General features: G+C 62.9%; 2 protein-coding genes across 2 annotated transcripts; both read left to right on the plus strand.

Moving 5' to 3' along the window:
- Nucleotides 1-5: 5 nt before the first annotated feature.
- ZNF865 (zinc finger protein 865) lies at nt 6-2,083 on the plus strand (the record flags this gene model as incomplete). Its single annotated transcript, XM_062514416.1, has 1 exon — nt 6-2,083. A coding segment is annotated over one exon (1,983 nt), but the record flags the coding sequence as incomplete, so codon positions are not given.
- Nucleotides 2,084-5,828: 3,745 nt separating this feature from the next.
- Nucleotides 5,829-15,561, plus strand: U2AF2 (U2 small nuclear RNA auxiliary factor 2). Its single transcript, XM_062514417.1, has 9 exons — nt 5,829-6,311; nt 7,275-7,410; nt 8,550-8,579; nt 8,680-8,783; nt 9,432-9,583; nt 10,932-11,048; nt 11,648-11,786; nt 13,325-13,404; nt 14,585-15,561. The coding sequence occupies exons 1-9, from the start codon at nt 6,263-6,265 to the stop codon at nt 14,834-14,836; spliced, it is 1,059 nt and encodes a 352-aa protein (XP_062370401.1). The 5' UTR covers nt 5,829-6,262; the 3' UTR covers nt 14,837-15,561.
- Nucleotides 15,562-15,907: the final 346 nt, after the last annotated feature.

The raw sequence follows: 15,907 nt of genomic DNA on the forward strand, positions 1-15,907 counted from the left end.
CCGGCGCGACGCCCAACGGGGCCGGTAGGGCCGGCGCCTTGCGCGGCGTCGCCGCGGCGCCCGGTGGGGTCGGCGCGGGACACGGAGCGGCCACGGCGACGCCGGCCGGGATCGGGCCGGCCCCCGACGCCGTCAACGCTCTGGTGGCCGGCGGAGTGAACCTGGTGGCCCCCGGCGTGACGGTGGCGGTTCCCAACGGGGTGATCCCGGTGCCCAACGGTGTGATCCTGGCTCCGGGCGGGGTCCCTCTGGCTCCCGTCGGGGTCCCCCTGGCCCCGGGCGCGGCGGCAGCGGTGGCTCCGGGCGTGGCTACGGCAGAGGGGCCGTTCACCTGCCCGCTGTGCTGGAAGGTGTTCAAGAAGCCGAGCCACCTGGCGCAGCACCAGATCATCCACACGGGCGAGAAACCCTTCGCCTGCGCCGCCTGCGGCCGCGCCTTCAACCGCCGCGAGAGCCTCACCCGCCACGTCAAGACCCACGCCGGCCCCCGCCGCGTGCCCTGCCCCGTCTGCGGCAAGGAGTTCCGCGACCCGGCGTACCTGCTGCGGCACCAGGTGAGCCACGGCTCGCCCCGTCCCGCGCACCGCTGCGACGTCTGCGGCAAGGCCTACGCCGCTCCCCAGAGCCTGCTGCGGCACCGCCGCGCCCACGCCGCCGAGGGCTCCGCGCCCGGCGCCGCGGCGCCCGCCGACGCCGGGAGCGTCCCCGCGTCCACCGGGCGCAGCTTCGGCTGCGGGGTTTGCGGCCGAGCTTTCGGGCGGCGCGAGACGCTGCGGCGGCACGAGCGCATCCACACCGGGGAGAAGCCGCACGAGTGCGGGGTGTGCGGGAAGCGCTTCCGCGAGTCCTTCCACCTGCGCAAGCACCGCGTGGTGCACACCCGCGAGCGGCCCTACCGCTGCGAGCTCTGCGGGAAGGCCTTCGGATACCCCCAGAGCCTGACCCGGCACCGCCAGGTGCACCGCCCTCCCCCCGGCGCCGTCGAACCCCCGCCGGCCCCGGCGCCGGCGCTGGGCTGCGGATCCTGCGGGCAGCGCTTCCCCGATCTGCTGCGCGCCGCGGCGAGCAAGGACGCGGCGGCGGCGGCGGCGGCGGAGAGGCCGCACGGCTGCGACGCCTGCGGGCAGGTTTTCGGCTTCTTGGAGAACCTGGTGTGGCACCGCTTGGTGCATTCGGCGGCGCCGGAGCGGGCGGCGGCGGCGGCGGCACCGGCGACGTGCGTGGAGGCTCCGGTTCCGCCAGAGGAGCCGCCGGCAGCGCCCAGCGCCGAGCGCTTCGCCTGCGGCACCTGCGGGCAGAGCTTCAAGCGTTTCCTGGCGCTGGTCACTCACAAATACGTGCACCTGGCCGGGCCGCGGCCGCCGGCCTGCGGAGCCTGCGGGCAGCGCTGCGACGGCGCCTACGAGCTGCTGCGGCACCGGCGGCGGCACCTGCGGCGGCGCCCGGCGCTCTGCGGCGCCTGCGGCCGGCGCTTCTGGGCGGCCGCGCTCCTGCGGCGGCACCGGCGCTGCTGCCTCGCCCGGCGCCGCCCGTTCCGCTGCCGAACCTGCGGCCGCTCCTTCCTGCGGGCCCGGGCGTTCCGGCGGCACCGGGCCTGCCACGCCGGGCGGCGCCCGCTGCGCTGCCCGCTCTGCGCCAAACGTTTCGCCCGCGCCGCCGCTCTGGCCGAGCACCGGCGCCGTCACCGCCCGGCGCGCCCGCGGCGCTGCCGGACCTGCGGGAAGACGTTTCGGTTCCGCTCCAACCTGCTGGAGCACCGGCGGGCTCACCTGGGCGAGGACGTGTACAGGTGCGAGCGCTGCGGGAAGAGTTTCTTCTACCTGGGCTCCATCGTGCGGCACCTGCGGGCGCACGAGCGGCGCCGGCGATGCCCCAGGTGCCGACGGAGGTTCGGCGACGCCGCGACGCTGAGGAGGCACCTGGGTGGGCACGGGGCCGGGCCGGGCTGCCGGGGCCGCGGGGAGGGGACGGGGACGGCGGGGCCGTGATGGGGACACGGGCGGGACGGGACCGGACGCGGTTTGTGGAGGTCGGTGCCGGAACGGCCCAAAATTTGGGCTCATCCCAGCCTGAAATGGCTCAAAACGGCTCGTGCTGGCCCGGAATGGCCGGACCCAAGGACTTGCCGGGACGTGGCCCCAGCCGGACCCTCGGGACCCCCCTGGGGGTGCAAACTTTGGACCCAAAATCTCAAAAAATAAAGAAATCTCGGCGCTTGCGGCCCCTCCCCCATCCCGGGGGGGGTTCCTGGGATGGGGGGGGAGGGACGGGGAGGGGGGGGTGGTGGTGGGGGAGGGGCCGCGGCCGTGATGTACGGAGGGAGCCGGAATAAACCGGAATAAATCCAAATAAACCGGAATAAACCAGAACGAGCCGGAACAAACTGGAATGAACCGGAGCAAACCGTGTTGGGGGGGGGGGGTGTCACTTCAAGGGGTCATTTTGGGGTCACTCAGTGGTCACTTGGCCGAGGGCTCGGGTGGGGGTGGGGTGGTCACTGAGGGGGGGGGGGGTGAGAATCCCCTGTGGCCCCTTCCCCGCCGTGGGACACCACGAGAGCAACGGGAAAAACAAAATTCCAGATTTTTAATAAGTAAAAAAAAAAACCAATCCGCGTGGGAGGTGAAGCCACCGAGCCCACGGCCACCACCCCCGGGTGTCCCCAACAGCAGGGTCACCATCCAGGGTGGCCCCCGGGCGCTCCGTCCACGCCGCTGCCCGCGGCCGCTGCCCGTTCCCGCGTCCCAACCGGCTCCGGGCTCTGTCCACCCCCGCCCGGCCGCCGGCCGTGCCCGCAGGCTCCTGGCCCTGGGGTGGCCTCGCCGTCCCCCGGCTCAGGACGTGTCCCCTGGCCCAGGGCCTGTCCCTGCGGTGTCCCCTGGCCCAGGGCCTGTCCCTGCGGCGTCCCCGTCCGGTGCTTCCCGCTCCGCCGCTGCTGCGGCTCGCTCGCGTCGCGCCGGGGCCACCGTGGGCACCTCCGTCCTGCCCTGGTCCCGGCGCTGGTTCTGGTCCCGGTGCCTGTTCCAGTGCCGGTCTTGGTTCCGGTCCCAGTGCCGGTGCCAGTCCCGGCTCCAATCCCAGTCCCAGTCCCGGTCCCGGTCCCGGTTCCAATCCCTGTCCCAGTCCTGGTCCCAGTCCTGGTTCCAGTGCCAGTCCCGGTTCCAATCTCAGTCCCAGTCCCAGTCCCGGTCCCGGTCCCAGTCCCGGTCCCGGTTCCAATCCCAGTCCCGGTCCCGGTCCCAGTCCCGGTCCCGGTCCCGGTCCCGGTCCCGGTTCCAATCCCAGTCCTGGTTCCAGTCCCAGTCCCAGTCCCGGTTCCAATCCCAGTCCCGGTCCCGGTCCCGGTCCCAGTCCCAGTCCCGGTTCCAATCCCTGTCCCGGTCCCGGTTCCAATCTCAGTCCCGGTCCCGATTCCAGTCTCGGTCTCGGTCCCGGTTCCAATCCCAGTCCCGGTCCCGGTTCCGGTTCCGGTCCCGGTGCCGGTCCCAGTTCCAATCTCAGTCCCGGTCCCGGTCCCGGTTCCAATCCCAGTCCCGGTCCCGGTCCCAGTCCCGGTCCCGGTCCCGGTTCCAATCCCAGTCCTGGTTCCAATCCCAGTCCCGGTTCCAATCCCAGTCCCGGTTCCAATCTCAGTCCCGGTCCCGGTCCGAGTCCCGGTGCCGCCGTGGGTGAAGCGGTGCCTCTCCAGGTGCGAGGATCTCTTGAAGGCCTTCCCGCAGGTGCGGCACAGGTGCGGTTTGTGCGGGGAGTGCGCGATGCTGTGCCGCTGCAGGTACGACAGGTACGCGAAGCGCCGCCCGCACTCCGGGCACCAGAACCGCGCCCGGCCCGCGCCGGGGGTCCCGGGGGGCTCTCCCGAGGGGGTCCCGGTGCTGTCCCGGTCCGGTTCGGCCACCAGAACCGTGTAGGGCAGGCCCTGGCTGTCGATGAGCAGGTAACGACCCCCGCCCGCGGGGGGAGGGGAGGGGGCGGGGTGGGGGGAGGGGCGGGGGGAGGGGTCCGGGGGGCTGCGGAGAGAGAAAAGAAAAAAACGGGGGGGGGAGGGGTTGTGGGGGAGGGTCGCGGTGACCCCCGTATCATCCCCCCGTTATTTTTTGGGGTCTCCGAATAGTGCAGGGAAGACCCCCGGGGAAGGGTTGGGGTTCGTCCAATTCAGGGGTGACTTTGGGGGGTTTGGGTGATTTTGGGGAGGTTTTGGGGAGGTTTTGTGGGATGGTTTTGGGTCTGATTTGGGGGGGCTTCCGGGGGTCGTTGGTGGGGGGATCTGGGTTATTTGGGGGCGGATTTTGGGGTCCCCAAGGGTGGGGGGGATTAGGGGAGGGTCTTGGGGGGGTGCCCGTCGGGGGAGGGGTCCCAGCAATTGGGGGAGGGGCGGGAATTGACGGGCGCCGGTTTTGGGGAGGGGTCAGGACTCAGGGATGGGGGCGGGGGAATTTTGGGGAGGTCCCAGGGATAAGAACAGATCCCAGAGCAGGGCTGGGGGGGGGGGAGGGTCCCCACCGCCCCCCGCGCCCCCTCCCCACCCCCTCCCCCGGTACCTCCCGGCGCCTCCGCGCCCCGGGCCCCCCCTCGGGCCCTTCATGGGCCCCGCTCCGCTCCCGGGGGGCTCCGGCGGCGATGGGGGAGGGGTGGGGGGCTCCGCTCCGGGGTCCCGGTGGGGGCGGGGGGGGGGGGGGGGGTGCCGGTGTCGCAGCGTTTGTGCTCCGGCCGGAAACGCCGCCCGCGCTCGCGAGTTCCCACCCCCCCCTCCCCACCTTCCCCACGGCCCCAAAAATCCCCCCGGGATCCCCCTTCCCAAAAAACCCTCCCGAGACCCTCTCCCCAATTTAGCCCACGGGAGTAGGAGGGCACAGGACCCCCCCCTCCCCCCCCCCAAAAAAAATAAAAAAAACACCTCAAACCGCTCTCCCCCGCTCGTGGTTTGGCGAGGAGGGACCCCCCTCTCCCCCTCCCCATGGGGGGATGAGCCCCTCCCCCAAAATTGGGGTCCCCAGGGCCTCTTTTCGGCCGAGGCCGCGCTCGGAATTTTCCGACGCTCCCCGGGGCGGGGCTCGGGGGGCATCGCGCAAGAGCCGAACCCGGACAGAGACGAAAAATCCCCAAAAAATTAATAAAAAGGGGAGGGGGGCTTCACCATCCCCCCCCCCCCCCCCGCCTTGGAGCCCTCCCCAAAAAACGAGGGAGTTGCCCCTGTTTTGGGTAGGGGTCTCCCGGGTTTGTTTTTTTTTCCCGTTTCGCCCTCTTTTCCCCACCATTTTAATATTTTTCTTCCACAAATTTTTTACATTTTATTCCCCATTTTCTCGGTTTTTCACCCCATTTCCTCCGCTTTCCACCGACGGGGCGTGGTGGCCATTCTGGGGCTTATCCCGAACATCCCCAAACCCCCCAAAATCCCCAAAATCCCCCGGTTTTTCCCCCAATTCGGGGCTGCGCTCCACCGCTACAGCCGCGTGTCCCTGACATCCCCAAAATCCCGACTTCTCCCGTTTTTCCGCAGCCCTGGAGCCCCCGTGCGCGCTCTGCCGGTGTCCCCGTGAGGGGATTTTGATGGAAAAATCGGAAAAAACGGGGGAAAAAACCCGGCCTAAAAAAGTAGGTGGCTAAACGGCGGCAGATCCCGCGAGATTTCAACGATTCCCGCGAGATTTGGTCTATTCCCGCGAGAATTCCCGAGGGTGTCCCGGGACCTTCCCGGCGTTACCGGGGCCGCTAGGGGGCGCGCTCCCCGCTCCCGCCAAAAGCCGCCCTGAGGGGAAAAGGGGCGGCGCAAACGGGGGAGAGGCGGGGCCAACCGTGCCCGGTTTTACCGGGGGGCTGCCGCACGAAACTTGAACGGGAAGTGACGTAGAGGAGGAGCGAGGCCGAACTGGGTCGGGAAAGAGCTGAGCGTGCCCCGAGCGCGGCGAACGGCGACGGAAAGCGCCGAGCGCGGCCGGAAAGCGCCGAACGGTGGCGGAAAGGCACGAGGCGTGACGGAAAATCCCGAGCAGTGACGGAAAGTAGCGAGTAATAACGGAAAAACACGACGATTGACGGAAAAGGACGAGTCGCGGCGGAAAGCCCCCGAAGCGCAGCGGAAAGCGCCGAGCGCGGCCCGAGCGCCACCGGAAGTGGCGGAGCGCGGCCGGAAGTGGCCGAGCGCAGACGAGCGCGGACGGAGCCGCCGCGGCCTGAGCGGGGCCGGGAGGGAACGGGAGGCACCGGGAGGGGCCGGGAGGCGCCGGGAGGGCTCCGGGAGCGCCGCGCCGATCCCGCCGCCATGTCCGACTTCGACGAGTTCGAGCGGCAGCTGAACGAGAACAAACAAGGTACCGGCGGCCGCGCCCCGCCCCCTCCCCCATCCGCGCAGCCGCTCCCCCCCTCACGGGGGGACCCCCATTTTGGGGGGGCGGGGGCGCCCCCACATCGCCCTCAGGGAGGGGCGCATCCTCCCGCCCCTCCCCCTCCTCCGTCAGAGGGGGGTTCCCCGTCTTCATTTCCCCCGCCCCCCCCCAAAATTTTGGGGGTTTCCCCCCCCCCCCCGTTTTTGGCCCCTCCTTATTTGTGGGGGCGGGGTCGCGGTGTCCGCGTTTCTCTCCCCCTTTGTGTTTTTGGGGTCTCCTCGCAGAACGGGGGGAGCCCCCCCCCCCGGGGAAGGGTTGGGGTGCCCCACATTTTGGGTGGTTTTGGGGTGATTTTGAGGAGTTTTGGGGTGATTTGGGGGGGTTTGGGGGTCGTTTGCGATGGGGTCTGGGTTATTTGGGGAGGGAGTTTCAGGGTTAATTTTGGGGGGTACTTTTGGGGGTTTTCATGGCTAATTTGAGGGGGATTTCGGGGTTATTTTGAGGGGGGTTCGGGTTTTTTGGGGGGCAGTTTTGTCTTAATTCGGGGAGGTTTCGGGGTTATTTTATTTGGGGGATCCCGGTTAATTTTGGGAGAATTTTGGGATTATTTGGAGGCATTCTGGGATTATTTTGGGGGGTTTTTTCGGGGTCAGTTTTCATGAGGGTTTCGGGGTTAATTTGCGGGGGGATTTCGCGGTTATTTGGGTCGATTTTGGGATTGTTTTGGGTGGATTTCAAGGTTACCTCGGGTGAAAATTCTGCCTCGTTTCGGGAATGTTTCGGGTTTATTTTCGGGTGTTACTTTTGGAGCGTTCCTTGCTTATCCCGGGAGGGGGTTCCGGGCTTGTTCCCGGGCTGGATTTTTTTGTTTTTTTTGTTTTTTTTTTTTTGGGGACATTCGGGGATTTTTTTTTCGGCCCCCCTGACCCCCGAACCTCCCGGTACCAGAGCGGGACAAGGAGAACCGGCACCGGAAGCGCTCCCACAGCCGCTCCCGCAGCCGGGACCGCAAACGCCGGAGCCGCTCCCGGGACCGGCGGAACCGAGACCAGCGCAGCGTGTCCAGGGATCGCCGGCGGCGCCGGTACCGGGAGGGGAAAGCACCGGGGACAGCCCCGGGGACACCTCGGGAGTGACGGGAATGGGATGGCGGCCACCAGAAAGGGGAGGGGGAGCACCGAAAATGGGGGTGGGAGTTGTGAAAATGGGGGTGGGAGTTGTGAAAATGGGGGTGGGAGTTGTGAAAATGGGGGTGGGAGCCCCGAAAATGGGGGTGGGAGTTGTGAAAATGGGGGTGGGAGCCCCGAAAATGGGGGTGGGAGCCCCGAAAATGGGGGTGGGAGTTGTGAAAATGGGGGTGGGAGCCCCGAAAATGGGGGTGGGAGTTGTGAAAATGGGGGTGGGAGCCCCAAAAATGGGGGTGGGAGCCCCGAAAATGGGGGTGGGAGTTGTGAAAATGGGGGTGGGAGTTGTGAAAATGGGGGTGGGAGTTGTGAAAATGGGGGTGGGAGTTGTGAAAATGGGGGTGGGAGCCCCAGAAATGGGGGTGGGAGTTTTGAAAATGGGAGAAGGTGCCAAAAAACGGGGGAGGGAGCCCCAAAAATGGGGGTGGGAGCCCCAAAAATGAGGGGGGGGAGCCACCAAAAGTGGGAGGGGAAGTTCTCAAAATGGGACTGGGTGCCAAAAAAATGGGAGGGGGAGCCCAGAAATGGGGGTGGGAGTTCTCAAAAATGGGAGTGGGTGCCAAAAATTGGGAGGGAGAGTCCAAAAATGGGAGGGGGAGTTCTCAAAAATGGGAATGGGAGCACCAAAAATGGGAGGAGGAGCCCAAATATGGGGGTGGGAGCCACCAAAAATGGGAGGGGGTGGCAAAAAATGGGAGGGAGAACCCAAAAATGGGAGTGGGAGTTGAAAAAGTGTGGGTGGAGTCTCCAAAATGGGGGTGGGACCTCCCAAGAAGGAGGTGAGACCCCCACCCCCCCCCCAAAATGAGGGTAAGAGCCCAAAAATGGGAGTGGGAGCCGACAAAATGGAGGTGAGGGTCCCCAAGAAGGAGGGAGGCCAAAAATGGGAGGGGGAGCCACCAAAAAAATGGGAGGAGGAGCCAAAAAATAGAAATGGGAGCCCCCAAATGGGGCTGGGGAACCCCAGATCAGGGTGGGACTCCCCCAGGTTTTTGGGGAGGGGTCTCACCCCTTCAACACCCCTCCCCCCTTCCTCCAGGTCCCCCCTGAGCCTTTCGGGCCCCCTGAGGTGAGTCTGGGGGTTTTTTTTTTTGGGGGGTATTTGGGGGGGTTTTTGGGGGTTCAGGAGGTGAAAGCCCCTCCCCAAATTCCCCTCCCCACCCCCCCAGCCGCTCCCCCCGGCACGAGAAGAAGAAGAAAATTCGGAAATATTGGGATGTGCCCCCCCCTGGCTTCGAGCACATCACCCCCATGCAGTACAAGGCCATGCAGGGTGAGACCCCTCCCCAAATTCGCTGAACCCCCCCAAACCCACAGGGACCCCCAAACCTCCCCAGATCCCCTCAGGACCCTCCCAAACCCTCCCCTAAAAACTTGTCCTGGAAATCCCAAACTTCCTCAGGGCCCCCCCCAAACTTGTCCTGGGTACCCCAAATCCTCCCCAAACTCCTCTAGGACCCCCCAGACCCTCTCAGGGCCCCATCCTCAGCCCCAAATCTCTCCTAGAGACCCCAAACCTCCCCCAACCCCCACCCCAGGACTCCCCCCCAGACCTTCCCAGGATTTCCTTCCTAAACTCCTCGTTACCCCCCAAACCTTTCCTGGGTACCCCAAATCCTCCCCAGATTCCCCCAGGATTCCCTCCCCAACCCCTCCTTACCCCCAGATCTCTCCTAGAGACCCCAGACCCTCTGAGGACCCCCTCCCCAACCCCCTCATCACCCCCAGACCTCTCCTGGGTACCCCAAATCCCCCCCAGACCCTCCTAGGACCCCTCCCCAACCACCTCAAGTCTCTCCTAGAGACCCCAAACCCCCTCATGACCCTCCAGGGACCCCCCTCATCACCCCCAGACCTCTCCTGGGTACCCCAAATCCCCCCAGCCCCCCGGTGACCCGGTGCCGCGTCCCGTCCCGTGCAGCCGCGGGGCAGATCCCGGCCACGGCGCTGCTGCCCACCATGACCCCGGACGGGCTGGCCGTGACCCCCACGCCCGTGCCCGTGGTGGGCAGCCAGATGACCCGGCAGGCACGGCGGCTCTACGTGGGCAACATCCCCTTTGGGATCACCGAGGTGGGGTTTGGGGGGGATTTGGGGGGTCCTGGGGGGGATTTGGGGGGTCCTAGTGGGATTTGGGGGGTCCTGGGGGGGATTTGGGGGGCTTCGGGGGGATTTGGGGGGTCCTAGTGGGATTTGGGGGGTCCTGGGGGGGATTTGGGGGGTTCTGGGGGGGATTTGGGGGGTCCTAGTGGGATTTGGGGGGTCCTGGGGGCACAGGGGTCTGGGCTCTACGTGGGCAACATCCCCTTTGGGATCACCGAGGTGGGGTTTGGGGGGGATTTGGGGGGTCCTGGGGGGGATTTGGGGGGTCCTGGGGGGGATTTGGGGGGTCCTGGGGGGGATTTGGGGGGTTCTGGGGGGGATTTGGGGGGTTCTAGTGGGATTTGGGGGGTCCTGGGGGGGTTTGGGGGGTCCTGGGGGCACAGGGGTCTGGGCTCTACGTGGGCAACATCCCCTTTGGGATCACCGAGGTGGGGTTTGGGGGGGATTTGGGGGGTCCTGGGGGGGATTTGGGGGGATCCTGGGGGGGTTTGGGGAGTCCTGGGGGAGATTTGGGGGGTTCTGGGGGAGATTTGGGGGGTCCTGGGGGGGATTTGGGGGGTTCTGGGGGTAACAAGGGTCTGGGCTTTAGGTGGGCAACATCCCCTTTGGGATCACCGAGGTGGGGTTTGGGGGGGTTTGGGGAGGATTTGGGGAGTCCTGGGGGGGATTTGGGGGGTCCTGGGGGGGATTTGGGGGGTTCTGGGGGGGATTTGGGGAGTCCTGGGGGAGATTTGGGGGCTCCTGGGGGGAGATTTGGGGGATTCAGGGGGAGATTTGGTGGGTCCTGGGGGGAGATTTGGGGGGTCCTGGGGGGGATTTGGGGGGGTTTGGGGGGGTTGGAGGAGTTATTTGGGATTTTTTTTAGGAGGTGTTAGGACTTTTTGGGGTTTTTTTTGTTTGTTTCGGGTTTTTTGGGGATTTTTTTTTTTTTTTAGTTGTTTGGGGCTTGTTTGATTTTCTAATTGTTTCATTTATTGTTTTTATATATTTTATTTTTTAACATAATCTATTTTACCTCATCGTTATTTCTCCGTTTTCGTAGTTTTTCTTTAATTTTCTTTCTTCATCCAATTTTTACTTCTTGTGACTCAAAACTCGCAGAATTTTAATTTCCCCCAACCTAAAACCTCCAGAATTTCCATTTCCCCTGAACCAAAACCTTTGGAATTTCCATTTCCCCTGACCCCAAAACCTTTGGAATTTCCATTTCCCCTGACCCCAAAACCTTTGGAATTTCCATTTTCCCTGACCCCAAAACCTTTGGAATTTTCATTTCCCTGACCCCAAACCCCTGGGATTTTGTTTTTTCCCTCCCCAGGAAGCGATGATGGATTTTTTCAACGCCCAGATGCGCCTGGGGGGGCTCACCCAGGCCCCTGGGAACCCCGTCCTGGCCGTGCAGATCAACCAGGACAAGAACTTCGCCTTCCTCGAGGTGAAATTTGGGGGGAATTCGGGGCTTTTGGGGAGCTTGGGCCTCCGGAAAAAAGGAGGACACAAAAAAAAAAAAAAAAAAAAAAAAAAAGCCCACAAAAAGGCAAAAAAATCAGCCTCAAATTCCGGCGTGAAACGGTCTCGAGATTCCCACAAGTTGTTCCCAAAATCAGCCCCAGATTCTGCCCTAAAATTCCCATAAATTCTTCCCGAAATTAGTTTTGAATTCTCTTTCGAAACTCATGAAATTCTTCCCAAAACCAGCCCCAAAATGGCTTCAGAGTTTCCACAAATTCTTCCCAAAACCAGCCCCAAAATGGCTTTGGTGTTTCCCCAAATTCTTCCCAAATCTGCTCCGAATTCCTCCTAAAAACTCCCGGAATTCTTTCTCAAATCAACCCCAAAAATTCCCACAAATTTCCCCTGATGTTTTTGGGGTTGTGACTCCTCCACTCCTCTGGGTTTTGGGGAGCAGCTCCCCTGGGGATTTTGGGGCTGCCTGACCCGAATTTTGTGGTTTTTTTTGGGGGGGGGTTCCCTGACCCAAGTTTGTATTTTTTTTTATTTTTTTTAATTTATTTATTTTTTTTTGGCTGTCAGTTCCGCTCGGTGGACGAGACCACGCAGGCCATGGCGTTCGACGGGATCATCTTCCAGGGCCAGTCCCTGAAGATCCGGCGGCCCCACGACTACCAGCCCCTGCCGGGCATGTCCGAGAACCCCTCGGTCTACGTGCCAGGTGAGTGCTGGCACCTGTCCCCAGATGGGCCCCAAATCACCCCGAAATCAGCCCGAAATTACGCTGGAAACTGCCCCGAAATGGCGCTGAAATTACACTGAAAACTGCCCCGAAATGGCGCTGAAATTACACTGAAAACTGCCCCAAATCATCCTGAAATTACACTGAAAACTGCCCCGAATCAGCCAGAACCGATCCCAAACTGATCCCAAACTGAACCCAAACCTATCCCAGAACCGATCCCGAACCAATCCCAGAACCGATCCCAAAGCAATCCCAGAACCGATCCCAAACCGATCCCGAACCAATCCCAGAACCGATCCCGAACCGATCCCAAACCGATCCCAAACCGATCCCAAACCGATCCCAAACCGATCTCAGAACTGATCCCAAACCAATCCCAAACCGATCCCAAAGCAATCCCGAACCGATCCTGAACCGATCCCGAACCAATCCCAGAACCGATCCCAGAACCGATCTCAGAACTGATCCCAAACCAATCCCGAACCGATCCTGAACCGATCCCGAACCAATCCCAGAACCGATCCCAAACCGATCCCAGAACCGATCCCAAACCGATCCCAAACCGATCCCAGAACCGATCCCAAACCAATCCCAGAACCGATCCCAGAGCCGATCCCAAACCGATCCCAAACCGATCCCAGAACCGATCCCAAACCGATCCCAGAACCGATCCCAGAGCCGATCCCAGAGCCGATCCCAAACCAATCCCAAACCGATCCCAAAGCAATCCCAGAACGGATCCCAAACCGATCCCAGAACAGATCCCAAACCGATCCCAGAACCGATCCCAGAACCGATCCCGAACCGATCCCAGAACCGATCCCAGAACCGATCCCGAACCGATCCCGAACCGATCCCAGAGCCGATCCCAAACCGATCCCAAACCGATCCCAGAACCGATCCCAGAACCGATCCCAGAACCGATCCCAGAACCGATCCCAGAACCGATCCCGAACCGATCCCGAACCGATCCCGAACCGATCCCAGAACCAATCCCAGAACCGATCTCCAACCGATCCCAAACCGATCCCAAACCGATCCCAGAACCGATCCCAAACCGATCCCAAACCGATCCCAGAACTGATCCCGAACCGATCCCAAAGCAATCCCAGAACCGATCCCACACCGATCCCAAACCGATCCCAAACCAATCCCAGAACCGATCCCAGAACCGATCCCAAACCGATCCCAAATCCCGCAGAATTCCCGGAGAGCTGCAGCCCAGGGAGGGGGAGGGGGCGGCGGTCCCGGTGTTTCTGGGAGGGAATTTTGGGAATTTTTTACTTTTTTGGGGCGAGGAATTTGGGTTTTCTCCCCAAATTTCCTGCGGGGGATTCCCAAAATCCCGGTCAAAATCCCAGGTGGGATTTTGGGGGTTCCAGTTGGAATTTGGGGGGATTTTGGGGGGTTCCAGGTGGGGTTTTTTGGGGGATTTTTGGGGTTCCAGGTGGGATTTTGGGGAGTTCCAGGTGGGATTTTTGGTGGGTTCCAGGTGTTTCCCTCCCCTTTTCCAGGTGTGGTGTCCACGGTGGTCCCGGACTCCGCCCACAAACTTTTTATTGGGGGCCTCCCCAATTACCTGAACGATGACCAGGTGAGGGGGGCGGGGCCTCCACACCCCCTCCCCCCAAAAAAAATTCCCAAAAAAAAAAAAAAAAATTTTGGGGAGGGGACAGCCCGAGAAAACGACCCCGAAAAATTCAATTTTTGGGGCTGGGGGGGGGGAGGGGTGTGGTTTCCCCATTCCAGAGGGAAATTCCAAAATTCCCGAGGGAATTCCCAATTCTGGGGGGGGGAGCACCCCGAAATCCCCTCCCAAAAAATGGGGTGAGAACAGGGAGGGACCCCCGGGGTGTTTTGGGGAGGGGGGATCCCCAAATTCCAGAGAGGGAATTCCCAGGGGGGGATCCCCAGTCCCAGAGGGGGAATTCCCAAATTCCACAGGGGGTTCCCCAGTTCCAGGGAGGGAATTCCCAAAAATCCAGGAATTCCCAAAAATCCCCGAACGGAGCTGGAATCACAACCCAGACCCAGATGGGACCCCAGGGGGTTTTTGGGGAGGGGGATCCCCAAATCCCAGAGGGGGAATTCCCAAGGGGGGATCCCCAATTCCAGAGGGGGAATTCCCAAGGGGGGATCCCCAATCCCAGAGGGGGAATTCCCAAGGGGGGGATCCCCAATCCCAGAGGGGGAATTCCCAAGGGGGGATCCCCAATTCCAGAGGGGGAATTCCCAAGGGGGGATCCCCAATTCCAGAGGGGGAATTCCCAAGGGGGGATCCCCAATCCCAGAGGGGGAATTCCCAAGGGGGGGATCCCCAATTCCAGAGGGGGAATTCCCAAGGGGGGATCCCCAGTCCCAGAGGGGGAATTCCCAGGGGGATCCCCAATTCCAGAGGGAGAATTCCCAGGGGGGGATCCCCAAATCCCAGAGGGGGAATTCCCAGGGGGGATCCCCAATCCCAGAGGGGGAATTCCCAGGGGGGGATCCCCAAATCCCAGAGGGGGAATTCCCAGGGGGGATCCCCAATCCCTGAGGGGGAATTCCCAGGGGGGGATCCCCAATCCCAGAGGGGGAATTCCCAGGGGGATCCCCAATTCCAGAGGGGGAATTCCCAGGGGGATCCCCAATCCCAGAGGGGGAATTCCCAGGGGGATCCCCAATTCCAGAGGGGGAATTCCCAGGGGGATCCCCAATTCCAGAGGGGGAATTCCCAGGGGGATCCCCAGTCCCTGAGGGGACACCCCCGAACCCCCCCGGCCATGTTCCCGCAGGTGAAGGAGCTGCTGACGTCCTTCGGGCCCCTCAAGGCCTTCAACCTGGTCAAGGACAGCGCCACGGGGCTGAGCAAGGGCTACGCCTTCTGCGAGTACGTGGACATCAACGTCACCGACCAGGTAACGCGCACCTGGGCACGCCTGGGGGGGCCTAAACACGCCTGGGAGCACCTGGAACGCACGCCTGGGTACCCAAACACACACCTGGACACACCTGGGTACCCCAAACACACACCTGGGCACACCTGAAACACACCTGGGCACACCTGGGGACCCTAAACACACACCTGGGCACACCTGAAACACACCTGGGCACACCTGGGTACCCCAAACACACACCTGGGCACACCTGGGGACCCTAAACACACACCTGGGCACGCCTGGGGGGGCCTAAACACGCCTGGGAGCACCTGGAACGCACGCCTGGGTACCCCAAACACACACCTGGACACACCTGGGTACCCCAAACACACACCTGGACACACCTGGGTACCCCAAACACACACCTGGGCACACCTGAAACACACCTGGGCACACCTGGGGACCCTAAACACACACCTGGGCACACCTGGGTACCCCAAACACACACCTGGGCACACCTGGGGACCCTAAACACACACCTGGGCACACCTGGGTACCCCAAACACACACCTGGGCACACCTGGGTACCCCAAACACACACCTGGACACACCTGGGTACCCCAAACACACACCTGGGCACACCTGGGGGGGCCTAAACACGCCTGGGAGCACCTGGAACGCACGCCTGGGTACCCAAACACACACCTGGACACACCTGGGTACCCCAAACACACACCTGGGCACACCTGAAACACACCTGGGCACACCTGGGGACCCTAAACACACACCTGGGCACACCTGGGGGGGCCTAAACACGCCTGGGAGCACCTGGAACGCACACCTGGGGGGTCATAAACACACACCTGGGCACACCTGAAACACACCTGGGTACACCTGGGGACCCTAAACACACACCTGGGCACACCTGGGGGGGCCTAAACACGCCTGGGAGCACCTGGAACGCACGCCTGGGTACCCCAAACACACACCTGGGCACACCTGGGGACCCTAAACACACACCTGGGCACACCTGGGGACCCTAAACACACACCTGGGCACACCTGGGGGGTCATAAACACACCTGGGAGCACCTGGAACGCACGCCTGGGCACACCTGGGGACCCTAAACACACACCTGGGCACACCTGGGTACCCCAAACACACACCTGGGCACACCTGGGGACCCTAAACACACACCTGGGCACACCTGGGTACCCCAAACACACACCTGGGGACCCT

The sequence above is a fragment of the Cinclus cinclus genome, unplaced genomic scaffold (genome assembly GCF_963662255.1).
Source record: "Cinclus cinclus unplaced genomic scaffold, bCinCin1.1 SCAFFOLD_326, whole genome shotgun sequence".
In the NCBI taxonomy this organism is placed as follows: Eukaryota; Metazoa; Chordata; class Aves; order Passeriformes; family Cinclidae; genus Cinclus; species Cinclus cinclus.

Excerpts from the sequence above, each read along its gene's own strand:
- U2AF2 (XM_062514417.1), top strand. The coding sequence starts at position 6,263 with ATGTCCGACTTCGACGAGTTCGAGCGGCAGCTGAACGAGAACAAACAA. Across the intron at positions 9,584-10,931 it reads TCCCCTTTGGGATCACCGAG|GAAGCGATGATGGATTTTTT; the intron begins GTGGGGTTTGGG and ends TTCCCTCCCCAG. Across the intron at positions 13,405-14,584 it reads ATTACCTGAACGATGACCAG|GTGAAGGAGCTGCTGACGTC; the intron begins GTGAGGGGGGCG and ends ATGTTCCCGCAG.